We start from the raw sequence: 27279 nt of genomic DNA on the forward strand, positions 1-27279 counted from the left end.
AAAAAAAATAAAAGAAAAAAAAAACTACAGTTTTTATTTAAAAAGAATATATTTTTAGGTAAAATGTGCTTTGTAATGCGTATTTCATCCATACAAGTCTCCAAACATAGGGATTACTGCAAAGTGAGTAGAATCTGATATTATTTAGCAATATTAATAATTAATGTTATGATTTATTAAAAATAAAACAATAGAACTTAATAATAATAACAATAGAACAATTATTTATGTGTATTTATTGTCAGGCTTGGGGAATAATTTTTATCTAAAATATAAAAACTAATAATTAAGAAAAAAGCGATTGAGTTGTGTTGCATATTACATTGTGGAATTTGTAGTCTTTTTCAACCTACTGCGTATGATACTGAGCACTCAATGAAACTACATTTACCAGCGGTCTGCTCCAGGGACTACAACACAACAAACATGGCGTCGCCGGAGTGGAACCAGGAGCGTGAATTGCTAAAGAGTAATATTATTAGCCAAGAGGATGGAGGCAAAAAGTCTGCGCCAATATCGTTCGGTTTTAATAAAACACTTAGTAAGGTGAAACTTGTAAAGGCAGAAGAGCGAGATTTTTTAATTGAAGTCGAAGGGAAGGAACTCAAAGGGTGAGTTGAAGGCTAATGTAGCCTTCAGTGCTAGACTGGCGAATAATAATGTAATTGAAATCATTGTGACTTTTTGTTTTGATCTCACATGCCATTAGGTTTATGAGAAGGTGAACTGCGCACGCATGAACTCCTGCATGTCTCTTTTGTCTTTACAGAACCAAACCGGTGGAGAAACCGAAGGAGCTGATCATCCCGCTGATCCATAAGAACCGCTGGAACCGGCTTGATGCGGGGAAAGAAGACAAGAGCAGCGAAGGAAAGACTAAAGATCCGTCTCAGGAGGTGGACATGGTGGAATCTCAAGCTGTCAAAGAACTCATCGAAGGTCTGCTGATAATATGTTATTTTGACTTTGGCTCTCTTTCAAAAACTAGTGAGATACCTTCATAGACGTCATTTTTATGCATCCACTAAAAGTGCCAATGGGCTGTTTTGGACATATATTTCCATTACCATTGCTGTTAGGTTTTTGTAGTACCATAGTTACAATCAAAGTTATTTTACCATGCCAATCAGTCAGTACCTGTGCATATATCATAATATCTAATACCATGATTGTATTAGTCGTACCGTCACAGTACTTTTTTGTAAGGGTCATAGTGTTCCAATATGCCCTGAAATGTTTAGTTAGTCAGCTCTTTGGGTTTTAAAGACAGCCTTGCTGAGTTTGTAATTTCTTGTTAAAGTACATGCTAGTTTTACCCAACAACAATTCTAGATTATGACAGTCAACACATCTTATTTTATTTGGGTTGGGGTGGCGTGGCTTGGTGTTTAAAGATCTGGGCTGGTAAGTGAAAGGTAGCAGTTTCAGACCCAGAAGGGGTGACTCATGTGCTATCATTGTGTTCTTGAGGAAGGAATTTTATTACAGAAGGACTGTCAATGTAGTAAAGATGTAGCCAACTATAAGTTATTTTGAAGAATAATAGATGAATGCAATCTGTCCCTCATCTTCTGCAGAGTCTCAAAGGTATCAGGAGAGATGGAAGAACGAGCCACAGTCGGATCCAAACTTTGCCATTCCTCTTCTCATGCAGAACCAAGCCCCTCAGGGTTTTGAGGATGGAGACAGAGTCAACGTGGAATTGCGACCAGAGTCGGTAGGTCTGTCTCTATGGTGCACAATAAATATGAGGATAAAAGGAACTATGGAAGAACAGAGCCCTGTTCTTGACAGAGTTGAGATTCCTGTGTTTTCACTGGGCTAATTTGTCTAGCCAGCAATAAATGTTGCTTATCAACATGGTAATATACTTATGTGTGAGTTACACATTAGTATATTTAAAATTGTATGGCTTCTGCCAATGCTTAGTCTCCTGAGAAGAATTAGACACTAAATCCACACATTTTGAGGTATTGTCAGGCTTGTAGAGGGTGTCTGATATTTATAACAGTGCTGAGCAAATAGTATAAAATTAAATAGAAGAAATTATGTAAAGCTTCCTTAGAGATTGTTATGATAAGGAATGAGTGTGAGGTTATAAGGCAGGATGAGAGAGCAGTGTGCAGTCTAGTGGAACCAAGACTGTCCAGTTGATCTGTGTCATTGGTTTGTTACTCATGCTGACTACAGCAGCAGCCAACATCAGAGCAGACCTGTATGTGTGTCCAAAGACATTTGCTTGCCTGAAACCAACTATATTGTATGCAGTATTGGTGCATCTGTGTAGTAGTGTCCACGACTACACAATTTTACTATACTGTGAATATGAGTTGAGTAGTTCTCAATGATAAAGGTGCTGTAATAAATCCCAACATTTTGCTCACTTAGTCACTGAGTTAGAGTTAGTTTCTAGATTAGACTGCTCCCATCCCTTCAACCCTAGGCTGTCTCTTCAAAACCCCTTCCTTCAAATGTCAGAAGTCACATGTGAGACAAACACAAACATGAAGGCAGAAAGGCAAAGAGTGTTCTCTGATTGGCTAAGTTTTCTTAACTACAAAAAAAAATATATATTTTTTGCTGTGTAAAGAGACAAGTGTAATTTATCAGGACAACTATTTCAGGCCTGGAAAAGCCATGGAAATTTAAATGTTTATTATATATTTTTCCAATTATGCCAAGATTTTTAATATTTAAAAAGTCATGGAAAAGTAATGGAAATGTATTGGTCAAAAGGTGTGAAGCAAGTTTGGAGGTGTGGGTTAGAGTTACTTTGACTTATAGAAAGCACTCAAACATTTTGAGTTTGCTGTTTACAAGAAGCATCTGCTGACATGGACCATGACTCACAAAAAAGAGATCTCAGAAGACCTATGATAAATATTTATTCCTTTGCATAAAGCTGGAAAGGGTTACAAGGTTTTCTCAAAGAGCTTAAATATTCATCTGACCACAGTTAGACAAACTGTCTATAAATGGAGAAGATTTAATACTGTGGCTACTCTCCCTAGAAGTGACCGTCCAGCCAAGATGTCTCAAAGGGCACACCACAGAATGCTCAGTAAGGTTAATAAAAAGAGCCATAAAGTGGCAGCTAAACACTTGAAGGAATCATTGGAACTGGTTAACATCTCTGTTCATGAGTCTACTATACGGAAAACATTAAACTGGCATGTTTTCCATGGCAGGACACCATGATGGAAGCCGCTGCTTTCCAACAAAAACATTGCTGCGCACCTGAAGTTAGCCAAGAACCACCTTGACACTCCACAACGTAACTGGAAAAAATGTTTTGTGGACTGATGAAACTAAGGTTGAATTGTTTGGGAAGATCATGCATCACTACGTATGGCATAAAAAGGGCACCGCATACCAACATGAAAACATAATTCCAACGGTGAAGTTCGGTGGGGGGAGCATCATGATTTGGGGCTGCTTTGGGGCCTGGACAGCTTACCATCATCGAGGGAAAAATGAATTCCCAAGTTTATCAAGATATCCTACAGGATAATGTCAGGGTGGCTGTGTGCCAGCTGAAGCTCACTAGAAGATGGGTGATGCAGCTGGACAATATCCCTAAACACTGAAGTAAATCCACTACAGAATGGCTTCAAAAAAAGAAAATCCACCTTTTGGAGTGGCCCAGTCAGAGCCTAGACCTTGACCCAATTTAGATGCTGTGGAGTGACCTCAAGAGAGCCATTGACATCAGACATCCTAAGAATATGGCTGAGCTGAAGCAGTTCTGTAAGGAAGAATGGTCCAAAATTCCTCCTGAAAGTTGTGCAGGTCTAATCCGCAGCTACCGGAAACACTTGGTCGAGGTTATTGCTGACAAAGGAGGATCTACCAATTATTAAATCCAAGGGTTCACTTACTTTTTCCACAGCACTGTGAATGTTTAATGGAATATGTTCAACAATGACATGAAATATTATAATTGTTTGTGTGCTGTTAGCTTAAACACATTGTGTTTGTCTACACTTGTGACTTTGATGAAGATGAGATTACATTTTCTGACCAATTAAAGAAGAAAACCAGCTAATTCCAAAGGGTTCACATACTTTTTCTTGGCACTGTATAGTTAAAAAAGACTTACATATTGATCTGTGTCTCACCCAGACCTATCATATCACTTCTAAAGGCATTGCTTTAACCACTGGAGTCATATGGATTACTTTTATTCTGCCTTTGAGCGTCAACGTTTTGGTCACCATTTACTTGCATTGAAAGGACGTACAGAGCTGAAATGTTCTTCTAAACATCTCAGTTTGTGTTCTGCAGAAGAAAAAAGGTCATACACGTCTGGGATGGCATGAAAGTGAGTAAATGATAAGAGAATTGTATTTTTTGGGTGAACTATCCCTTAAATGCCAGTCTGTAAAATGTTTGTTTTGAATAGCTTTTATCAGTACTGCACTTTTCTGTGCTTGCTATGGTATGGCTGTTATCAATACTTAATAAAGATACAGATTTACTAAAATAGTTATTTATAGATCTCTCTCAGTTTTTTGCAAGTCTTGGCCACATCAGTGTGTGTGTACATGCTGAGGATTAAAATGAATTTGTAGTTGATGAAGGATTTGCAAAGTGTTTTTTAACTTACTAGTGTTATATCAGTGTATGTTCTGGAGCTCTACCGCTCGAGCTGTTGTCCAGTAATGTGGCCAAATGTGTTGTCAGCACAGAGAAATTCAAGGTCATTGCGCATGCTGTACTCTTGTTACATTTAAATTGTGTATGTATGTGTGTGTGCATGTAGTATAAGGGTGTGTCCTAATGAAATGAGTGTTGAAAAACTCCCCTGCCGCAGCAGCTTACTCTGCATAATCTTTCTCTACACACACCTCCAGTCCATCACTTGTAAATTGTTTTGTGAGAGCGCAAGCTATCTTGATTAGATTTGAACACGGTTCACATTCATTATCATTATGAATGATTTCTACCGCATATCAAAAAGCTTGTTTGTTTAAACGCATTAGGAGAAGCTGTAATATTTCAGCTAATTATTACCACCTCTGCAGGTTGAGGTGTGTGTTTCTAATCAGCGGTTTGTATATCAGTGTCTGCATGTATTTTTGATAGCTTTGTAAGTCTGTGTGTATAAGCCTGTGCTTGATTTCTCAGTGGTAATGTTTGAGTGTGGTGTGTGTTCTAAATAGAGAACTGATGTCCATTCTCATTCAGTCCACAGATGCAGACTATGATAGTGTTCCCGTGGAGGCTTATGGGATGGCGATGCTGAAGGGAATGGGCTGGAAGGCAGGAGAGGGAATCGGACGCACATTTAAACAGTAAGCACCTCCCTTTTTCTTAATAATATTTAAGTTGTAATTAAAATGGTAATTTAAAATTATTGGGGACTGAGTAGGTCCAACTTGAAAGGAATATTTTGAATTTAGAGTCTATAAAAGGCAGGTTGTCTAGCGCCCTTGGATTCAATTTGATTAGAAATTAAATTATTCCTTTATGTCATTTAGGGATACAAGCAATGTTCCCTTTAACTTTTGTTATTGCTGAGCAAATCCTGTTTCTTTTGGGCAGAACCTTCGGCCACATGAGCAGAATATTATATATACTGTATGATAGACACAGTTTTTAACCACTCCACAGATTTCTTATTAGCAAACTATAGTTTTGGCAAGTCGTTTAGGACATCTACTTTGTGCACGACATGAGTACTTTTTCCAACAGTTGTTTACAGACAGATTGTTTCACTTTTAATTGACTTTATCACAATTCCAGTGGGTCAGAAGTTTACATACACTAAGTTAACTGCCTTTAAGCAGCTTGGAAAATTCCAGAAAATGATGTCAAGCATTTAGACAATTAGCCAATTAGCTTCTGATGGGCTAATTGGCCAATTGGAGGTGTACTTGCGGATGTATTTTAAGGCCAACCTTCAAACTCAGTGCCTCTTTGCTTGACATCATGGGAAAATCAAAAGCCAAATCAGGCAAAAAATTTGAGAGAAAAAAAAATTGTGGACCTCCACAAGTCTGGTTCATCATTGGGAGCAATTTACAAATGCCTGAATGTACCACGTTCATCTGTACAAACAATAGTTCACAAGTATAAACACCATGGGATCATGCAGCCATCATACCGCTCAGGAAGGAGACACATTCTGTCTCCTAGAGATGAACGTAGTTTGGTGCGAAAAGTGCAAATCAATCCCAGAACAACAGCAAAGGACCTTGTGAAGATTCTGGAGGAAAAAGGTAGACAAGTATCTATATCCACAGTAAAACGAGCCTGTGACGAGGAGGAGGGCGTGGCCGGGCCAAGAGGGTGCACGGTTGGCGCTGAGTCTCATAAACAACAGGAGAGAGATAAAGGGGAGTCGGAGATGCCAGTTCGAGAGAGAGAGACACATGCGGCCGCTGTTTGTGTGTGTGTGTGTGTGTGTGTGTGTGTGTGTGTGTGTGTGTGTGTGTGTGTGTGTGTGTGTGTGTGCGCTGGCTCTCTCTTGTTCAGACTCTGCTGTGGTTTCTCCTTATATTGCTCTCCCCATTGCTCACTGCAATCTGAAACAGGTGTTAGACATATTGTGCTCAGGTGTGTGCACCCTTACCACTTTCTCTCCGGACGAATGCTCCACCATCTCTCACCTCCACAGTGTAGTTTAAAACCCCTTTATTTTAGCGCATAAAAAGGATTAAAGGTAAAAACTCAATTAAATTAAATGGGACACTTATGTTTTGTGGTCTGCTTCACGATATCTGAAGAAGCCAGATTGAGTAGCACGAGCGATCTCACTCTGCATTCTCTTGTCTTTGGAGCACAAATATCAGGAAACCCGCTAGACGTGCACACACTTGCATGCTCCAGAGATAGCTGCGCAATGAAAAACATTTTTAGCACTTATGAAGCCCCAAACACAAGATGAATGTCATTGAATTTACATTTGTGCATTTGGCAGGCGCTTTTATCCAAAGCGACTTACAGTGCACTTATTACAGGGAAAGTCCCCCTGGAGCAACCTGGAGTTAAGTGCCTTGCTCAAGGACACAATGGTGGTGGCTGTGGGAATCTAACCGGCAACTTTCTGCTTACCAGTTCTGTGCTTTAGCCCATTATGCCAATTTGCAGAAATTTTCAATGCCGGAAAAAATCTGTCAAGGCCTGCCCACTGATAGGTATGCACACAGCTTGCACATGGGTATTTACATATCGCAATATACAAGATTTAGCTAAATCTCCATCGATAGGCACTTTTATATTGTCTTATCACCCAGCCCTACTGTTCTAACAAATCTCCTTCAAAAATACAAAAAAGTATGAAGGATTTGCCCAAGGTGCACCAGACTGTGCAGCAATAGGGTACAATGGGACTAAAGGCACCCCTTAAGGAAATTTTGCTTCTTTTCTGGTCACAAAATGTATCAAGGTCAAAAAATTATTTTTATTTTTTCTTATTGAATATTGATGGAGCAACATAGAAGGTATAAAAGATATAATAACGGAAAGTTGTTTCGATTAAAATTCAGTTTTAAAACGATACCCCTTTTTTACCCCTCACTTGGGGAAAAAGGCCTCTAGGGAGTTTAAAGTGATATTGTGTAGATACCGGGGCAATAGTTGTAGGGCACAATTTGTCAACTAATGCAAATAATTTTGAGACAGCAAGATGCTTTTACGAGTAACAAAGTGACAAATTAACAAATTATACTTCTCAGAATAACTACTTAAAAAAAAGTCAACCATTTACTGTTAATTTCACACATATTTGTCATTTTATTACATCTCATGTATTCTAATAGTCAATGTGAGCCCACTTTGAACATTTTTCATAACAAATCTATTCCACCCACTTAACTTATTGGACAGTTATTGAAAAATATTTGATTTAATGACCTTAAAACAGAAAATGATAAGTAAGTATTTTGATGTTAATGTTAATGTTAATTTCAGGAATTTTCATTAGCTACATAAATTTGCAACATTTTAAAAAATAACAAAAATGAGATCAAACTACCTCAAAATCAACCTTTAGACATTACATGCAAAGATCTCATGGAACAGGAAAATTTTCCAGTGTATAGTGACAGGTTTTTAGGAAAGTGCTGTGGTAGTTTTTGTTGCCATTTATTGTTTTGGGAGAAAATAAAATCAAAGGAGCCTTTTACCCCATGGTGCCTTTAGCCACGTTGTACCCTACTATAATTGTAAATGTGATCCTTTTTTAATATATTGAAATCTTCCTTTTATGGCACATCTGTACTAATAATTTTGTTTGTTTTTATGAGCTGTAGTCTCATTACTTGTCCATTGTTTGAAAGATACATTCTTTTTCAGACCTGTTCTTCTGAACCTATGGTTGTTGTTTTTTAAACTGACCTAGTTTATCTAAAGAAAAATAAAATAATACTCTCAGCCATACATAAATGTAATCATATTAAACGTGTTGCCTGAAATAGCTGTTTTCCTTTTGCAATCTTTCATTTTCAACCTCTGCATTATCTTTATAGTTTCATCACTAGTTTCTAATATATGTGATGTTTGGCCCTCTCTTCCTTTCTGCTCATGTTCCCTTGTGTTGGGATTATTGTACTGACTGCGGACATTAATGACGGCAGATTATGATTGTATGTCAAATGCAATGAAGAATTATTTCAGACCAGTGCTGGGAATCTTTGGCACAGACTGGCTGCACACTTTTAATCTTTTGTGCTTAAGGGCCCATCTGTCCACTTGTATGAACATGGAAATACATGGAATGTTCTTTATAAGGGGTGGAGTACAGCCACACAAATGTATGGGAGGTTGTGTTAGTAGTCGTTCACTCCAGATGCATTCTTGAGTTAAAATACGGCTAGATGCAATACAGCGAAATGGAACAGAATGCAAGTGTCTTAAGACTTGTTAAAATGTTGACATGCCATCTTTAAGGTATAGTTCACCCAAAAATGAAAATTCTGTCATCATTTACTCACCCTCAAGTTAAAAAAATGGCAAGATGCGTTGTAGCAGTTAAAAATGCCCATCTACTGCACGTTTACCTTGAAAAACAATAAAAAAAAATTGCTTGTGTTTCATACAAAGATGTGTCTTAATTGTTACTTTAAAATTGTATTTCCTCTTTCTTCTCTTTTTGCATTAGAGATGTGAAGCCCATAGAGCATCAGCTAAGGCCTAAAGGACTGGGTTTGGGTGCTGATCGCTCTGCCATTAAAGACCTAGAGCCTGGTCGTCCAAAAAGGCCCCCTAAACCTGGTGAGGAGAGGGGGCAGGAAGAGGAGGCTCTGGTCCTGGGACCTGGAGGATGTGTGCTGGTCCTGGCAGGAGCACATAAAGACCTGTATGGAAAAGTGAGTCTAACTTCATCCATGACGTATTACTGATATACCAATGTGAAACAGCTAAAGAGCTGGAACTGTTTGAATGACGTAAGATGGGAGAACAAAGTCTTCTTATTAGCGAAGCACAAGTAGTTATCAGGTAATATATCGACCAGACAGATTTATCAGTCCATATTTGGCCATTTTGAGATTATCTGACAGTGACCATGCCCACATGGCTAACAGAAGATGTTAGCTCCCCCTTGTGTCAGTATCAAAATCTACTGTCTAACTTGTCAATGGATAATGGAAATTAAATCTGAGGTGTGTAATTTCTGCAAAACTGAAACGGCCGCTGATCAAACTAGTAGTCTCGCCCCCAACTCATGGCATTGGTCGAGTCAGTGTTGTTGGACAGTTCTTGAGAAAATTCACGGACGAATGTCAGAATAATAGCATCTCTGCCTTTAAAGGTGCAACTCAGTAACTTTGGTCTTTGTGTCATCTTGGACTTACACTGACATCTAGCAGCATGGATGCAGCATGTCTATTAAAAAAATCGATAGTTTTCGGTTTCAGATGCCATTGTAGAAATTAAGTATTTAGATTCAGCCATGATAACTTTAATCAATGATTGAAAGTGTCAAATAACAGGACTGTTACTGAGATTAAGTGAGTAGTATACGGCTGGTCATGTGATACTAACATGGCAGCCCCCATGTGCAGACTCTCCATGTAGAATAAAACAGCTTTTACAAGGTTACTGATATGACTGGAGTCTTCAATTTCATATAAGTGGACATGATTTCCTACACATATATATATATATATATATATATATATATATATATATATATATATATATATATGATTTACCCCCCAAAGCTTAATAGTTGTCATTGTGGTTTGACTGTAATAGAATAGTTTTAGTGTCAGCCACCAGTCTTTCTCATTTGTTCTCGCTTTGCCTTTCTCAACTCTTACTCGTTCTGTCTCATATCTGCTCTCACACTATATCTGTCACAGATAGAGGGATTGGATCCAGATAATGCCAGAGCTGTAGTCAAACTTGCCATTGGCGGCAAGACGGTGACCATCATTCAGCACTCTTTAAAACTAGTCACATGCAAGGAGTACGATAAATACAGCAAAGACTTAAGTAAGTCTGTTCATACTTTTTATTTGGTATGTCTATGGTCTTTACACTGTCAAACTGCTTTCGAGCATAGTGTTAATGGATATAATAGCATCTGTAAATTCTTTTTTTTAATTACTACTAGAGTTGTCTAGCTTTTCTAGACCCAAATCGAATATGTTTTAAACTGGTGCTTCTCCATTTGTAGTTTCTCTTGAATATTCAATAAAGGCAACCTGAAATGTCATTTGCAACACATTTAACATCTGTGTTGTGATACATTTCTGAGTGAAACAGAATATTCAGGGGGAAAATAACATTTTAGACATCAGGATTTGATTGGATTGTTAAATTGGTAATGATATTGTTGGTTAAAATTATTTTTCTCCCACCTGCGTGACCTTGGTTACATAAAAAGTACATAAATGTGTTCAGAGGAGAAATAAAGATATTACATTTAGATACAAACATTATGAAAGTTATTTTATTTTAAACGTGCACTGATGAGTCATGCACAATAAGACCAGGGACCATTTTTAAGAAATAGGTGACATATCGTCTTTAAACTGACTTGAGACCATTTATCAAAGTTGAATGCAGATTTAAGAACTAGCTTGACTGTGTTCAGTGCAATTTGAGCATGTGGGAAAACAAGCTGTTTGGATTCAAACATTTGAACCCAAAACATCACTGGGTCTTTATTTTTTAGTAAACAGAAGCTTTGTGGTCTGGAACACATTAATCATGTCAGTTTGTACACATGAAATACTTGACTTACCAGAAAATTGTGATCTGTCTTTGTCTATCAGGTCGTCTTAGCAAAGCACACAAAGACAAAGAGAGAGAGCAAGAACGAGAACAGCAGTTAAACGGCAAAGATGAGAGAGGAAAAACAGATCGGGGCAGAGAGAGGGAGAAGGACAGAGACAGAGATCAGAAGAAAAGAAAACACAGAGAATCAAGTGCAGACAGGTAAGACGTCAGCACTTTATAATGCGTTTTAAATGTGACATCGTTCCAACGTGGCGCATACTTGTGTTTCTGAAAACCCCTTAAGAAAAATGTATTCAGGATAGCTCTGTAATATATTCTTTTATTTAATCTTTTAATTTTTTAATTGCTTAAACTTACTGTTCCTCCTTGATGTCAGAGATAAACCTCCCCCGACAAAGGAGTCCCGGCCCTCCCCCCCAGCCCCGTCTTGGCTGCAAAGGGACCTCCGTGTGCGTTTCATAGATAAATCATTCAAAGGAGGCAAATACTACAACTCAAAGGTACTTAACTCTTGCCACATACTCAGTACGTTACATGCACTTTAAAAGTTCGATTTCAGTTGGACTTAAACAATAATTTGTCTTTTTAAAACGTCATGCAAACACTTAGTCCAACTGAAATCGTACAGGTCTGATTTTTGCAAAACATGCGATTGTAGATTGGCTTCAGTTAGCGTTAACATACGTTAATCGGACCACAACTGGCCTCAGTGTTGTGCACATGTTCCAAAAGACAGATGGCTGGCTTCTTTTGTTTGGCTTTGCACATATGATGCAAAAGGTCAATCGGAAAACATCTGTCACTTCTTCAGCTTCCTTACTTCTGAGATTCGATTCCGCATTGTGTCTTGCATGCTTGAGAAGACTGTAGCTTGACTACCCAAAAACCCATTGTTGCTTGATTATAGATGCACATGTAAATGTTATGGCTGTGAGCATGGTTAAAAACTGTTTCGGAGCTCTCAGCATTATTTTCTATATTAATGAATCATTACTATTACTATGCGGTGCCTTTTCTTGGCAGTGTAATTGAAGTTGTCATTTAATTTGCTTGAATACTTTGTGTTTTTAGATGAGAGTTGAGGACGTCCTGACACCCCACACCTGTGTGTGTCGCACAGAAGAGGGCAGACTTCTGGACGGTAGGGCAGAGTTTTACGTCCATCTTATAAGTGAATTGGCAAAGTGGCAATGCAACAGTGAAGCTTTTGATTGACTGAAAACTGATGGTAAGTTTTACTCATTTATTTTGCTCAGATGTTAGACAGAAGATGCTCGAGACCATTGTGCCCAAGCACGACACAGACTTCATTATGGTGGTTCTTGGAGAACACAGAGGACAGGTATACAGATTGGCTCACTTGAATTGTACAACTTAGCCGTGTTTCAAATCCTAGTGAACTGCCTGCCCAGGTGGCATTTTAGGGATCTAAATATTGCTTCCTTACAGGATACGTTTGGCCAAACCAAAAGACATTTTGTAGCTACATTAATTGTAAATCCTTTCAGACATCATTTGTTTACCTATATCCATCTTCAGAGATGTGCATTTCTGCCCCAGATGCATAATGTATACAGTGCAAATGATAAGAGTGTGTTTCACAGGTGGGCCGCATCTTGAAGCGAGATCGAGAGAAGTGTAGAGTCATGGTTCAGCTGGACCGTTATGAAGAACAGGTGTTCGCTCTCGACTATGACGCCATCCGTCATTATGTGGGTGGAACAGAGCACTGAGAAGTCTTTTGGAAGGCACAATACATCTTTATCCTCCAGTGCTCTTCATTTAAACCTGTTCTGTTGGCGACTTTTGTCACTGTTGGCTTTTTCCTACATTGCTAGTGACCAATATATCAGATGTAGTCACGTTTTTAATACAACCAATACTTAATTTATTTTGTTAGTTGTGTTGTATTTGTAAATGCAATCTTTGACCCTTATTTAAACATAATTGGTCTTTTGATACAGATGGGGTGAAAACATGAGCATATTTTGTCTAGTGTTTAGAAATGTGAGCGGGATTTTTTTATATTTCAACCCAATGTGATTAGGGAAAAGAGAATCTCACTGCCAGTTCATTGGATGGTAAACTTTCCCTCCAGTTTAGTTCGTTATAGTCCAATAAAGATCCCAATTTCTTGTCATAAAACAGTTTATGTACAAAGTTACGCACAAGCCGCAAGAATCTGTACATGTTATCTTTTAATAAAAAAAAAAAAAATCATGACTAAAGTTCCTTCAAAATGCATTTGACTTGATCCCTCAATTATTGTACCATCACTATCCCCTTAAATACACATGCAAAAACATTTTTAATATTAAAATGTTTGCTATGCACGACATGTTCACAATCTAAAGTTGCAAATGTTTTTCAAATGTATAACACAACACATGGTATATTTACAAATGAAGCTATGGCCCATGAGTAAAAAAAACGGATGAAAAAGCCTTTACTTTTCAGATTTACAACATGTTATTAAACTATCATAAAGGCTTTATAGACACCATTCCAGCTCAGTCATCATCATCATCATCGTCTTCCTCCAGGCGTCTTATATTCTCAGCATTTGCCCTGAGGACAGCTCCAGGACTGGGATACGGCCTCTGCTGGAACAGGGGTCCTGCCGCCGTGGTGTCCGCCCCTGTCTTTGCCTCGTTACGTTTGGGGAGGCCAGTGGACCATGAGCCCCTAAAATAACCACAACCAAATATTAATAAGAAACATGTTTACATTCTAAATAAATTAGCTCTATGACAGGTTCACGATGAGTAGAGCAGTGCTATTTTCAATGGAAGGTCATTGAAGTGCTTTCGTAAATCTTCAAAATAGTGGATAAAGACAAAGGGGCCAAAGACTCCAATGGGTTTTTTAACACATGAAATTGCTTAATCCAGGGTCAGTTTTCTTGTTTCATATTTTTTATACTTAATCATGGGTTAGTTAATTAATCCTGGGTAGTCAGATTTAGAAGTCTCACAACACATTTGTAAACGCTGGGTTAACATTTTTATTTGCATGTTTATGGGTTTCATATTGGACAAGTGTTTAAATAACTGCATGTCCATCTGTGGAAAGGTCATCACGTAACTCCGCACTGGATGTCTTAAGATATGTCTTCTGAAACATACTAAAAAAACAAAGACAAAAAAACAAAACAAAAAAATAGAAGGAAAATGCAAAAAGTCACGAGACTCTATGAGAAGCAATAAGGCTTAATGTTCTCGTTTATAACTTGAAGTTGTCACCATATTTAATTTAAGCACTTTATTAATGATTTAATTGACTTGAGAGTAAATAACTACTTAAATTGTGTGCATTGCATAAAGTGACTATCACTTCAGAAGAACTGGAATATAATCCATGAGTCGTATGAAATTACATTTACTGTTTTGTGTTCTTTTCGAGCTTAACAGATCAGAGTCACTATTCATTTGCACTTTGGTGTAATATTAGTGTGAGAAAATAACAGCAGAATTTTTATTCTATTATTCTACTATTCCTTTAACCCTTAAACGCATAACTGGGGTCTTAAGTGACCCGGGACCTCATTCCACCTTCTGTGCCTCATTCATGTCTTGTAGTTATACCCCCACTTCTTCAGTATTCCTCAACCTTTCTCATATAAAATGTCTAACAATAAAATAAAATCCAAAATTGCAAAAATAAACAAATAACGATTTTTTTCTAATTACCAAAAGTGTACAGGGTCTTTAGTGAGTGAGTGATATATGCAAGTGTCTCAATATATATTGATATGACAACTTTAATAAACTGCCTAGAAAAGGCAAAATCATATTTGTGTGATTTCATATGTATACAAGTTTACTATCACAGGATATCTATTTCTTTTTTTTTTTTTACATGACAAATGAGTGCCATGTTCATACAAATTACTACTATATAAGGTCCATTTTCTGTGCAGTGGTGGTGAATTAACAGTATTATGTGTGTATAAATACATACTATACATTACTCAATGTGCCACTGTTGTAACGTGGAAGTAAACTATAGCAAGTGCAACACATGAACAGTATGATTTGGCTATTGTCACTGAGTTGTACTATTGAAATAATGTAAGTTGTGTGTCTTTTTAGACTCTATTGTGTGTTATGTGTAGCTCAGTATCTGTTTGACAGACAGATGCATCTCATGAAGTTTCAGCGTGGAATTATTGTATCCAGTTCTATCATTTGTTGCAATATCGCTTTGATATATGAAAAATAAAACAACAAAACATAGCCTAACAGAATATTTTCTGAGCTTTTATTTTCTAAATGTCTTAGAAAAAAATGCTTTAAAAATGTTATAATATCTGGGCATTTTGTAAATTCATTAGTTATACATGTAAGTACCGGGTAGCTGAAGACCCAAAGTATGTAGTAATGTTTGGCAAAACACCCGTGCATTTAAGGGTTAACCCAGGGTTAATAGTAGACTCAACACATGGTTAAGTGTAGTAGGAAAAGCCCTTGAATGTAAACATTATGGCCATTACCTTGGAGCATCTGAATAGGCACTGGGATCCATAGGATCCATTTCCTCCTGCTGCGGTTTCCGACTTCCTCCTAATAAAAACCAAAGTTTGCTTTTAATAATTTGGTTGAGACATATATATGGTGTGGCATTTCCTTACAAAGTGTATATCTGGTATATCTGACGAGGCTGTTCATGCATTAACCACCTCTCTTGGATTTGTTGTATGGTCCGCTGTCTTCTCTTCGCATTCGTCTATCACGATCCCTGTCTCTGTCCCGATCTCGGTCTCTATCTCTATCCCGTCCGTCCTCCCTGTCTCTGTCCCGCTCTTTATCCCAAACACGCTCTCTGTCTCTCTCTCGGTCTCGTTCCCTCTCTCTCTCTGGCTTCTCGTGGTGGCTGTCCCCTTTGTCGAGTCCAGTCTCACCTAGGAAGCAAACGAAACAAAAACAAGCTGCAACCATTTATATGTCTCAATAAAATCAGTTGAGGAAGCACACTGTGGCAGAAGCAAGAAAGCCTTGTTATGTCTGATGTTTGCGTCTTACCTTTCTGTTTTTTAGCGGCCTTGGTGATGACAGCAGCAGGGTCATTGGGGGACAGCCAGCTCACCAAGTCTGTTTCTATATTCCAGTAGTACGGAAGACCACTGAGGACAAGACAAGAGGATTTTATTTGACAAGGGACCCACTGATATAGAAAGTTTGGCCGATATGGTCACTGATCAACAAATATTATTTATATGACTTATATTTTTTTTTTCCTATACTGTTCTCTATTTTGTACATGCTTCAAGTGAAATCAAGAAACTCCTTACCAAACGGAGTCAAACACTTTGTACCAATTGGTGGGTAAATTCTCGAGCCGTGTAGCCTCATAGTCTACGTTGTTATCGTCATAGTCTTCAGCGATGATCTCCTCTTCGGCTTCTGGTTACGATCATGATGATGATGATGATGATGATGATGAGAGCCAATGAAATCAATAGTCGCTTTGTTTTACCCATAGATTACACATCAAGCTGAATATGCATGAAGTATCTTACCGTGGTCGGACTTTTTCACGATCCCTCTTTTAGCGAGACGTGCAAGTAGAGCTGGAGGCAGAGGCATCTGAAAAAAGAGCAAATCACCTCAATCATTGACCATAAACTATCTGTGAATGGAGGATAGTGCAGAGCTGCCAAACACTGAAAACAGATTTGGACAGGGTCGTGTTCTTTCTATGCACAGCAATGCCAATATAATACACAAACAGTGATTTATTAATAAATACATACCCATAACTTACCTTTATGGTGTCGCAAAATGTAGTTATCAGGTTAAAGTTTCATTGAAACGAGCCAAACAAGCATCCCGGGCGCACAAGAATGACGTAGCAAATGTGCAATGACGTCACACCAAGGAACTTTTCACTTTAATATAAATATTTTAACAACCATGTCTTGGAAAGGTTTAAATTGAACATTTTATATTCCAGCGAATTCTGTGAATTGGAGAAAGAAACAATTCTTCATTTATTGTATCGTTGTATTTATTCAAGATTGTTTTGGAAGGATTTAGAAACCTATATTAAGAGAAAATTAGGATGTGTGATAAAAATGAGTGTATTTGATGTGTTGTTTTATTTTGAAGATGATATTCTGGAATGTAAAGAAAAATATAAAGTACAGTTGATTATTATATTAGGGAAATGCCATACACAAGAAAAAATGGGCTCTTTGTAAACCAAATTTCTTTCGTTTTATAAATGTCTTTGAATCGTGTATATATACCTTTTGGGGGAGAAAAGGGGGGCACTGAAAACATGTAAAGTTTTAAAGGAAGTGAAATTTATGGAAAATATTGTGTCTGGCAATGTATCTTATATTATTATTGTGGTGAGGGGCGTAGAATCCAGGGGGGAAGTGGGGAGGTAACCCCCAAAATAATCAAAACAAGTACAGTGTGTATTGACGCTGTCTACAACCCCTGGAGTCACGAGTTTGAATCCAGGGTGTGCTGAGTGACTCCAGCCAGGTCTCCTAAGCAAACAAATTGGCCCGGTTGCTAGGGAGGGTAGAGTCACACAGGGTAACCTCCTCGTGGTCGTGATTAGTGGTTCTCGCTCTCAGTGGGGTGCGTGGTAAGTTGAGGGTAGCATGAGCCTCCACATGCGGAGTCTCCGCGGTGTCATGCACAACGAGCAACAAGATGTGCGGATTGACAGTCTCAGAAGCTGAGGCAACTGAGTCTTGTCGTCCGCCACCTGGATTGAGATGAGTAACCGCACCACCACGAGGACCTACTACGTAGTAGGAATTGGCCAAATTGGGAGAAAAGGGGATGAAAGGCTTTGAAGATAATGCACCATGAATAATACTTTATTATTAATTCATTCATTAAGATTTTTTTTAAATTTCAGCAAAGATGTGGAAACCATTACAATTATGTTGATCTAAATTATGATAAAGATTCTAATATAGGCTGCTCCTGGGTTCGCATCTCCTGTTTTCCCATGTGTAGGAAACATAAACCTCGTAAGTTTGCGTTTCAGATTATAAATACTTATAAATGTAAATAATATTGTTATAATGAGTGCTCCTTGCAATGTTATCAGTGGCGGTGAGATGTTCTCTCATCCATTCAGACCAGATGCACGTTCTACTTGCGCTCCTTTCCAGTTAAATGGCGAAGCACAACACAAACAAATGTGTCCCCCACTGCCCACTCATGATAAACATACTAATGTACAGATGCAATCTTCAATTATTAAACTAAAAAGTTGTATTAGGGGGGATCAGAACACGGAACTCCTTGAACTAGAGGTGAAAACTTTACCATGTGAAAAAACTGATCTATGCATTTATCCGCTGACTAACAAAATCTCAGTACTGACAGTGTTACATGTATGGATCAAGTTATCAAATTAATAGGGTAAAATATTTATAGGAGAGCTTTTGAAGTTTTCGGGCGGTTCCTTACCACATTCTCCAGTTTTAGCACATTTAGCACAATGTATTGACTTTTCAGACGGTCCCTTACACACTGTAGGCAAAATTTTCAAAGAATATCAAGGTTAAATTAACAATCTTGAACAATTTTTACGTGACGCCATCGGTCCAGCTGAAATATGGGACAAATCGCATCCCGTATTGATTCAACACGGGAGGCATCATTTCATCATTAAATACAGGACGATCTGATATTTTACAGGACGGGTGGCAACCGTACCATCCCCTACAATTTTTAAAACAATGTGACACCCATGCAAGCAATATCCAAACCACTTTCACAAAACATGAGGTCAATACAACAGTTTGCCATTGTAACACCCACTGAAGAGAAAGAACAGAATGTTTTAATGCAAAAGAGGTTACTTTATTAACAGAACTTTCTCACATATTAGCAACCAGTCTTTGTTTAAGAAAGGTTTACAGTAACAAGTGTCAAATGTTGATAAGTGAGTTTTTAATGGCTGATGTTCATCTCATGGTCTTCATCATCCTCTGTGGAAAATGAGGAGCAGCAGATTGGCTCACACTCCAGTGTGCGCAGGTTTACAAAAAAACTGTCTGTGAAGTGCTGAATTCTGGTATAGCTACCAGGAGAACATCTTGGCCTTCAGGTCCTGAGATGACAAAAAGACAGAAATTAGCATACAAGCAAATTTCAACAATGGCTGGACACATTCTGGTAGATCTGTTAGAATTACTGTATTTAATATAATTACGAAATAGTCTTCATTAACCTGTGATACATTTAGATTGGTAGCTTGGTGCGTTTCCGCTTAAGTAAACATGGGGCACTCTTCCAGAATAAAGGGATCTTTCTGATAGAACGGGTAACAGCTAAAAGGTTAACAGAACATGTCAGAACAGTCTAGAGTTTTCCATACAATAGCAGTTGAGTGACTCCCTTTAAAGCTTAAAGGTGCACTCAGTAATTTATTTCCTCATTAAAAAAAATGGTACTTATGATTTCAATAGTAATTCTGAAACATGTATAAAATCATGAGCACTCACATGAGATAAAGACTCAATTCATAAAAGTGGTTTTATTCTACATGGAGCGGGTCCCCTCATGGGGGATGCCATGTTATAATCACATGACCAGCCAAATACAACTTGTTTAATCTCAGTAACTGCCCTGCTATAAGACTCACTTTTCACTCATGGATTAAATAAATCATGACTGATTGTGAACAGTGAATTTCTACAGTGTTTTCGGTCACTGAAAACTATTGTGTTTGAAAGATGCTGCATCCAGACCTGTAGGTGTCAGCATAAGTCCAAGATGACAACAAAAAATGATTGAGTGCACCTTAAAAAAAAAAAAAAAAACTATTTTTATGATGATTTTGGGTACTTTCACCATTAAACAATTCACTATCGACTGCTATTGTATTGAAATCAGCAATTACAACATTCTATTAAATGTCTCACTTTGTGTTCTGCAGAAGAAAGTTATGAGTTTGGAATGACATGAGGGTGAGTAAATTATAACAGAAATGTCATTGTTGTGTGAATTATTTCTTTAACAAAGGACCAGATCTAAAACTAGCTAAACAATCAAATCAGAGATAAACAGATTAAGGAGTTGGTCCAGACCCAGTGTGTCTGGAGCGGTGGGGGCCAGGTGACGAAGCCTCAGTGTGGTCTCTAGGATCTCCAGGTGATCATCCACATTGCTGTACTTCGCAATATCACTGACATTCTGCCCTGCTGTGCCCAAGAATCTGACACCACAAATCAGCACTGTCAACTACAGTTCAATACCTCCATATCACAGACAACCAGAATATTATCAATGGTGGTTTCACTCACTGCACGCCATCCACGACGGCTTGGTAGGGGTTATTGACCAGCTGCAGAGTGGGATAGGGCACAGACAGAGGGAACATGCAGTGGTGCAGAGGCTGTTGAGGAGGGGTGTAGTCATACTGTCCGGGCATGACATCCACAGTTACAGAAGCCTAAAGACAAATCAAATATCAGAAAAAGTTGGAAATAAGATGAAAACAGGTTTAGAGTGTGACAACCTTCACTACTTCTTTAGCAGTATGATCAATATTAGACTAAGGTAAGGATGCCCTCATGTAAGAATTATAAAGTAAGCTTGCTACATTCTGGAAAGAGATGTTGTCCCTTTTCTCCCCAATTTGGAATGCCCAATTCCCAATGCGCTCTAAGTCCTTATGGTGGCGTAGTGACTCACCTCAATCTGGGTAGCGGAGAACGAATCTCAGTTGCCTCCGCGTCTGAGACCATCAATTCAGGCATCTGATCATGTGGCTTATTGAGCGCATTACCGCAGAGACATAGCGTGTGTGGAAGCTTCATGCTATTCTCCATGGCATCCATGCACAAATCACCACTCACTCCACCAAGAGCGAGAACCACACATTATTGTGACCACAAGGAGGTTACCCCATGTGACTCTACCCTCCCTAGCAACTGGGCCAATTTGGTTGCTTAGGAGACCTGGCTAGAGTCACTCAGCACCAGTTGTGATTTCTCAGGCCCACTGCTGGCCTAACATGCCAAATAAATACATATTTTTCATCCTTTCATTCTCAATCACCTTTTTGCCTATGTATTTTTAACTGCTTTCCACTCTTAATTAATCTACACACAAACAGAGAAAAACTAAAAGTTTATCCAGTCAGAATTTATTCCTTGATGCTTACAAGCAATGTGTGACAACTGTTTCACAAATCGCATGCCCGAAGCAGCGCGTGAGATTGAGCTCCACCCCCTCAGGCCTTCAGAATTTCTTCAGAATCCCTCAACAGTGCATCTAAATGTCAGATTGTCAGATTCATCAGCCAATCAGATTGATTTATTTGTTCTTGGTGGGTGTGATCTTTAGGATATGTCCCGGTCGAGGCCTTCTAGCTGGCACTGAGTGACGCGATCACACTTTAAGTGTAATTTGAAAGTGAAGAGTGCGAGATCTTGCTGAGGAGTCGACTGTCATCACTGCAGCTATAGCCATTGAGAAAGAGATCCTTATGGATTTAAAAACACAAGATGTTTTGCATGACCGTGTGATTGCTTAATTTATTCAACAGGAAAGGAGGACTGATTATCACTTCAAGTAAATTGGTAAGTGCTTTTTGCATTGCTATAGCAACATCAGGAGTTTTCTAAGTGTAAATTAGGCTTCTTGAGTATTCAGTGTCAGATCAAGTTTTGAGTAGTGCTGCGTTCCATTCAACTCGGAAAGTTGGATTTTACAACTTCCTACTAGGAAAAGTACAATGGAATGCATCTTTAAGTCAGAATTACAACTTGTAGGCTCGTGCAGAAATTCTCAACTCCGATTTCACCGAGATACAGGGGCATGATTTCACACAAACATGTCGACACTCAGGGAGATATACAAAGTAAGTGATAAACATTCACTTTATTAAGTAATATCGATAAATGAGTTTGTTTCCACATTACATGTTATTAAAGCTTGTTTAACAAACGCCTGCAGAAACAGGTGTATAAAACATTATAATCTCTTTTGATAATCGTACTCCTGAAGCACAAATGCTAGCGCTGCAGTATTGTTTATCAGTTGGGTTGCTAGGAGACATCTGTAATGAAAGTCAAACCCCTGCTAAGCTAACGGGAGTGTTGCAGTTCCGAATATCGGGAAATGGAATGCTCGGAAATGGTCGGAGATATCAAGTAGGAATATCCCACATCCAACTTGAATGGAATGCAGCATAACCGTGTACCCTGATGAAATGAAATGTATTGCAAGCAATATTTAAATTGCAAATATTATTAGATAGATTTTTCCAGGTATTATAGACCTCCTTGGTGGATTCATATGAAAAACTATGATTTTTGAATGTCTGTTCGGGAGACGTTCATTTCACAGAACTGTCATGCTGCAGTTACAATTAGGCTTGCTTGAGCATTAAGTGTCGTTTCAATTTCTGGCTTTCATGCGTGGACGTGTTTTTAAAATGTCAATTTGTATTACTAGTTAGCTGCGACATAATGTATGATGCCCAAAAGCATAAGTTGTCTTATTCATTGTGAAACTGTGTTTTCTTAATGGCATGAATCACACTGAAGGCCTAGACTTAAAATGCACGGCCCGCCACTGCTCAGCACGCCCTGGATTCAAACTCGCGACTCCAGGGATGGTAGTCAGCGTCAATACCTGTTGAGCTACCCAGGCCCCTAAGATGTTGTCCCTTTTACAACAATTTAATGGTTTTCATGTGTGAAAGTTGCAACTATTACTGTGCTAAAAAAAAAGCACTCACTCACCACTAGCTGCACTAAAAGCTCATCCAGCAGCCTGATGGCCTCCACACTCCTAGCCTGAGTCTTCTTAGTCAAGTATTTAGCCTTCAAATAGAGAAAAGTGTCATAAGTTTAATTCACCAAAGGTCAAGTCAGGGCCGGCAGTAGGATGTGATCTTTGGTGGGCCTCCGCTTAGACCCAGCCATTGGTTTAAATCTGCTGATAAAGTTTGATTTGCACTACCTGGAACGTAAGTCTCATTTACACACCTTGGTTGTTGAGTCTTTGTCCTGGGTGCTTTGACTCAACAGGTTTCCAGCTAATATGACTCTGGCAATGGACGCTGCTCCATTCTGCTCCCCCTGGTCACTGTTACCATGTCGACCAAAAGTTGCAATCCCATCATACTGTCTGCCCCGCTGCCATTCAATCCCAGGCCAGAGGCAAGGAGTACAAACCTGAAGCCACCATAAAAACAGTGAAGGCAAGATATGTTGACTTCTGATCTTGGGTCAGTTGGGTCAAGTGCATACATGTACCTGTCTGAGCTGGGATGTTGTCTGGGTGTCTGTGGAGGCACGTCAGCCATGCAGAAGTCTTCAACAGTGAATTTACCATCATTTTTCTCTGCACCCATGATGGCAATTACGCTACCCGAAAATAACGAACGTACTATTCACAACAAAACCTGAAGACTGACACATGCCCACGTAAATATACATAACTACATAAAGCACATCATTTTACCATGATTATTTATTTTATCATGCTGCCTTGCATCCCACCTGTTACACACTTTGGTGTTTCAATGTTGCCCTCTAGTTTAATCCTCTGCAGTTCAGCCTCCAAAATAAGCTCATCTGATTGGCTGATGTATTTGGCATGAGGTGGCTGGGGCAAAAGATTGTGCCGAGGACAGAGAGAAAGAAAAAAGAGAAATTGACAGATGGAGGGCGAAAGCTAAAGTTTGTAATGGCAGGTGGTGTTCAACACATGGGCGATTCTCATGAAACCTGTCAAAAAAACAAAAAACAAAAAAAAAATCTGGTCCTATTTTACTCCAAAATTAAAAGAAACAAATAAGAAACACTATTTTGCCTATTGAAAATGGACCATAATTTCAGGCCATTAAGATTTTTTTATGTTGTGACATTATTTTCATGACATTCATGAATCCCTGCAATGCGACAGAAGATGGCCATTATGATATTCTCATTACTGCAATATATATGAATCTTAGTGGTTCTCTTGCTGATTTAAATTTGGAGTAAAATAGGTAAATGCAGTAAAAAGAGAATTCCCATTTAAAACAATACAATAATGTTAAATGTCCTAAATGTAAGTTTCATTTTCTTTATGTAAAAAACTATGTATATACAGTGCCTTGCAAAATTATTCAGACCCCTGCCCAATTGTCTCATATTACTGAATTACAAATGGTGCAATTAAATTTCATTCTGTTTGATATTTTATTTGAAAACACTGGAACTCAAAATTAATTATTGTTAGGTGACATTGGTTTTATGTTGTGAAATTGGGTATTCAACCTGTGCTGTGGAAGCTGCAATGTTACACCGATGAAAGAAATTGCCCTAACGAGGACACAATTACTTTACCATTGGCATTCACCTGTGAATCAATTTCAAACACATTTTCTGGATAAAAAACCCATTGTTGAAGGATCATTGGTCAGGCTGTGAATCTGAAGGAAAATTAAGACCAAAGAGCATTCCACAGAAGTTAGAGATAAAGTAATTAAAATGCTTAGATTAGGGAAAGGGTACAAAATAATATCCATATGTTTGGATATCCCAGTGAGCACAGTTGGATCAATAATCAGGAAGTGGAAGCTGCACCACACCACCCAGGCACTGCCAAGAAAAGGCTGTCCCTCAAAACTCAGCGCTCTAACAAAAAGGAGACTTGTGAGAGAAGCCACAGAGAGGCCAACAATCATTTTGAAGGAGCTACAGAGTTCAGTGGCTCGGAGTGGAGTGATGGTGTACCAGTCAACCATATCAAGAGCACTGCATAACGCTGGCCTGTATGGGAGGGTGGCAAGAAAGAAGCCGTTACTCAAAAAGTACAATCTGAAAGCAAATCAAAAGTTTGCCAGAAAGCATGTGAATGACCCAGCTGCGATGTGGGAGAAGGTTTCGTGGTCAGATGAGACCAAGATAGAGCTTTTTGGCCAAAACTCAAAGCGCTATGTGTGGCGCAAACCTAACACTTCCTATGCCTCAAGACACACCATCCCTACAGTGAAGTATGGTGGTGGCAGCATCATGCTGTGGGGATGCTTCTCATCAGCAGGGACTGGGCATCTTGTTAGAATTGAAGGAAGAATGGATGGAGCAAAATATTGGGAAATACTGCAAGAGAACCTGCTTCAGTCCGCTAAAAAACTGAAGCTTGGGGGGAAATTCACATTCCAGAATGACAATGATCCCAAGCACAAGGCCAAAGCAACATTGGAGTGGCTCAAGAACAAAGAAATAAATGTCCCAGTGGCCCAGTCAAAGTCCTGATCTCAATCATATTGAGAATCTGTGGAACTATTTGAAAATTGCAGTCCACAAGCATCACCCAACCAACCTGAACAATCTGGAGCAAATCTGCTGAGAAGAATGGGCCAAAATCACTTAGTCACTGTATGCAAAGCTGGTACATATGTATAACTTAAAGCAGTTATTGCAGCAAAAGGTGGCTCGACCAAATATTAATGTGTGGGGGTTGAATACTTATGCAAGCACGATATTTAAGTTTTTTTATTTTTCATAAAAATATTTTGCAACAAAAAACAATGTCACCTTACAATAATTGATTTTGAGTTTCAGTGTTTTAGAATAAAATATCAATCAGAATGCAATTTCAGTGTACCATTTGTAATTCGGTAATATGAGAAAATTGGTCAGGGGTCCGAATATTTTTGCAAGGCAATGTATATATATATATATATATATATATATATATACAGGTGCATCTCAATAAATTAGAATGTCTTGGAAAAGTTCATTTATTTCAGTAATTCAACTCAAATTGTGAAACTCGTGTATTAAATAAATTCAATGCACACAGACTGAAGTAGTTTAAGTCTTTGGTTCTTTTAATTGTGATGATTTTAGCTCACATTTAGCAAAAACCCACCAATTCACTATCTCAACAAATTAGAATATGGTGACATGCCAATCAGCTAATCAACTCAAAACACTTCAAAATGGTCTCTCAGTTTGGTTCACTAGGCTACACAATCATGGGGAAGACTGCTGATCTGACAGTTGTCTAGAAGACAATCATTGACACCCTTCACAAGGAGGGTAAGCCACAAACTTTCATTGCCAAAGAAGCTGGCTGTTTACAGAGTGCTGTATCCAAGCATGTTAACAGAAAGTTGAGTGGAAGGAAAAAGTGTGGAAGAAAAAGATGCACAACCAACCGAGAGAACCGCAGCCTTATGAGGATTGTCAAGAAAAATTGATTCAAGAATTTGGGTGAACTTCACAAGGAATGGACTGAGGCTGGGGTCAAGGCATCAAGAGCCACCACACACAGACGTGTCAAGGAATTTGGCTACAGTTGTCGTATTCCTCTTGTTAAGCCACTCCTGAACCACAGACAACGTCAGAGGCGTCTTACCTGGGCTAAGGAGAAGAAGAACTGGACTGTTGCCCAGTGGTCCAAAGTCCTCTTTTCAGATGAGAGCAAGTTTTGTATTTCATTTGGAAACCAAGGTCCTAGAGTCTGGAGGAAGGGTGGAGAAGCTCATAGCCCAAGTTGCTTGAAGTCCAGTGTTAAGTTTCCACAGTCTGTGATGATTTGGGGTGCAATGTCATCTGCTGGTGTTGGTCCATTGTGTTTTTTGAAAACCAAAGTCACTGCACCCATTTACCGAGAAATTTTGGAGCACTTCATGCTTCCTTCTGCTGACCAGCTTTTTAAAGATGCTGATTTCATTTTCCAGCAGGATTTGGCACCTGCCCACACTGCCAAAAGCACCAAAAGTTGGTTAAATGACACCAATGGTGTTGGTGTGCTTGACTGGCCAGCAAACTCACCAGACCTGAACCCCATAGAGAATCTATGGGGTATTGTCAAGAGGAAAATGAGAAACAAGAGACCAAAAAATGCAGATGAGCTGAAGGCCACTGTCAAAGAAACCTGGGCTTCCATACCACCTCAGCAGTGCCACAAACTGATCACCTCCATGCCACGCCGAATTGAGGCAGTAATTAAAGCAAAAGGAGCCCCTACCAAGTATTGAGTACATATACAGTAAATGAACATACTTTCCAGAAGGCCAACAGTTCACTAAAAATGTTTTTTTTATTGGTCTTATGATGTATTCTAATTTTTTGAGATAGTGAATTGGTGGGTTTTTGTTAAATGT

At 38.7% G+C, this 27279-nt stretch overlaps 3 protein-coding genes across 3 annotated transcripts; 1 reads left to right on the plus strand and 2 right to left on the minus strand.

Annotated features, from left to right (window-relative positions):
- Positions 1 to 410: 410 nt before the first annotated feature.
- Positions 411 to 13410, plus strand: LOC127424542 (G-patch domain and KOW motifs-containing protein-like). The gene is made up of 11 exons (XM_051669880.1): positions 411 to 611; positions 770 to 939; positions 1578 to 1717; positions 5188 to 5294; positions 9104 to 9311; positions 10308 to 10440; positions 11226 to 11388; positions 11567 to 11690; positions 12262 to 12331; positions 12447 to 12532; positions 12795 to 13410. The coding sequence occupies exons 1-11, from the start codon at positions 427 to 429 to the stop codon at positions 12921 to 12923; spliced, it is 1515 nt and encodes a 504-aa protein (XP_051525840.1). The 5' UTR covers positions 411 to 426; the 3' UTR covers positions 12924 to 13410.
- Positions 13370 to 17049, minus strand: LOC127424559 (polyglutamine-binding protein 1-like). Its single transcript, XM_051669911.1, has 7 exons — positions 16954 to 17049; positions 16709 to 16775; positions 16481 to 16592; positions 16212 to 16312; positions 15869 to 16090; positions 15683 to 15752; positions 13370 to 13875 (listed from the first exon to the last, which is right to left on the minus strand). The coding sequence occupies exons 2-7, from the start codon at positions 16773 to 16775 to the stop codon at positions 13701 to 13703; spliced, it is 747 nt and encodes a 248-aa protein (XP_051525871.1). The 5' UTR covers positions 16954 to 17049; the 3' UTR covers positions 13370 to 13700.
- Positions 17050 to 19006: 1957 nt separating this feature from the next.
- On the minus strand, positions 19007 to 23547 carry LOC127424567 (DNA polymerase delta subunit 2-like). The gene is made up of 7 exons (XM_051669924.1): positions 23432 to 23547; positions 23136 to 23350; positions 22916 to 22996; positions 20468 to 20616; positions 20252 to 20379; positions 19393 to 19964; positions 19007 to 19272 (listed from the first exon to the last, which is right to left on the minus strand). Exons 2-6 carry the CDS (start codon positions 23151 to 23153, stop codon positions 19882 to 19884), a joined length of 459 nt encoding a protein of 152 aa, XP_051525884.1. The 5' UTR covers positions 23154 to 23350; positions 23432 to 23547; the 3' UTR covers positions 19007 to 19272; positions 19393 to 19881.
- Positions 23548 to 27279: the final 3732 nt, after the last annotated feature.

This window comes from Myxocyprinus asiaticus, chromosome 33 (assembly GCF_019703515.2).
Source record: "Myxocyprinus asiaticus isolate MX2 ecotype Aquarium Trade chromosome 33, UBuf_Myxa_2, whole genome shotgun sequence".
NCBI classification, from domain to species: Eukaryota; Metazoa; Chordata; class Actinopteri; order Cypriniformes; family Catostomidae; genus Myxocyprinus; species Myxocyprinus asiaticus.

What these genes read in the sequence shown, in the direction of transcription:
- LOC127424542 (XM_051669880.1), top strand. Translation starts at nt 427, where the DNA reads ATGGCGTCGCCGGAGTGGAACCAGGAGCGTGAATTGCTAAAGAGTAAT. An exon ending in ATCGGACGCACATTTAAACA is followed by an intron (nt 5,295 to 9,103) that starts GTAAGCACCTCC and finishes TTTTTGCATTAG; the next exon opens with AGATGTGAAGCCCATAGAGC. An exon ending in AGAGAATCAAGTGCAGACAG is followed by an intron (nt 11,389 to 11,566) that starts GTAAGACGTCAG and finishes CCTTGATGTCAG; the next exon opens with AGATAAACCTCCCCCGACAA.
- LOC127424559 (XM_051669911.1), bottom strand. Translation starts at nt 16,775, where the DNA reads ATGCCTCTGCCTCCAGCTCTACTTGCACGTCTCGCTAAAAGAGGGATC. An exon ending in ATACAACAAATCCAAGAGAG is followed by an intron (nt 15,753 to 15,868) that starts GTGGTTAATGCA and finishes GGTTTTTATTAG; the next exon opens with GAGGAAGTCGGAAACCGCAG. An exon ending in GCCTATTCAGATGCTCCAAG is followed by an intron (nt 13,876 to 15,682) that starts GTAATGGCCATA and finishes TGGTTATTTTAG; the next exon opens with GGGCTCATGGTCCACTGGCC.
- LOC127424567 (XM_051669924.1), bottom strand. An exon ending in AGCTTTTAGTGCAGCTAGTG is followed by an intron (nt 20,617 to 22,915) that starts GTGAGTGAGTGC and finishes ATTTGTCTTTAG; the next exon opens with GCTTCTGTAACTGTGGATGT. An exon ending in CACCGCTCCAGACACACTGG is followed by an intron (nt 19,965 to 20,251) that starts GTCTGGACCAAC and finishes TTTTTTTTTAAG; the next exon opens with GTGCACTCAATCATTTTTTG.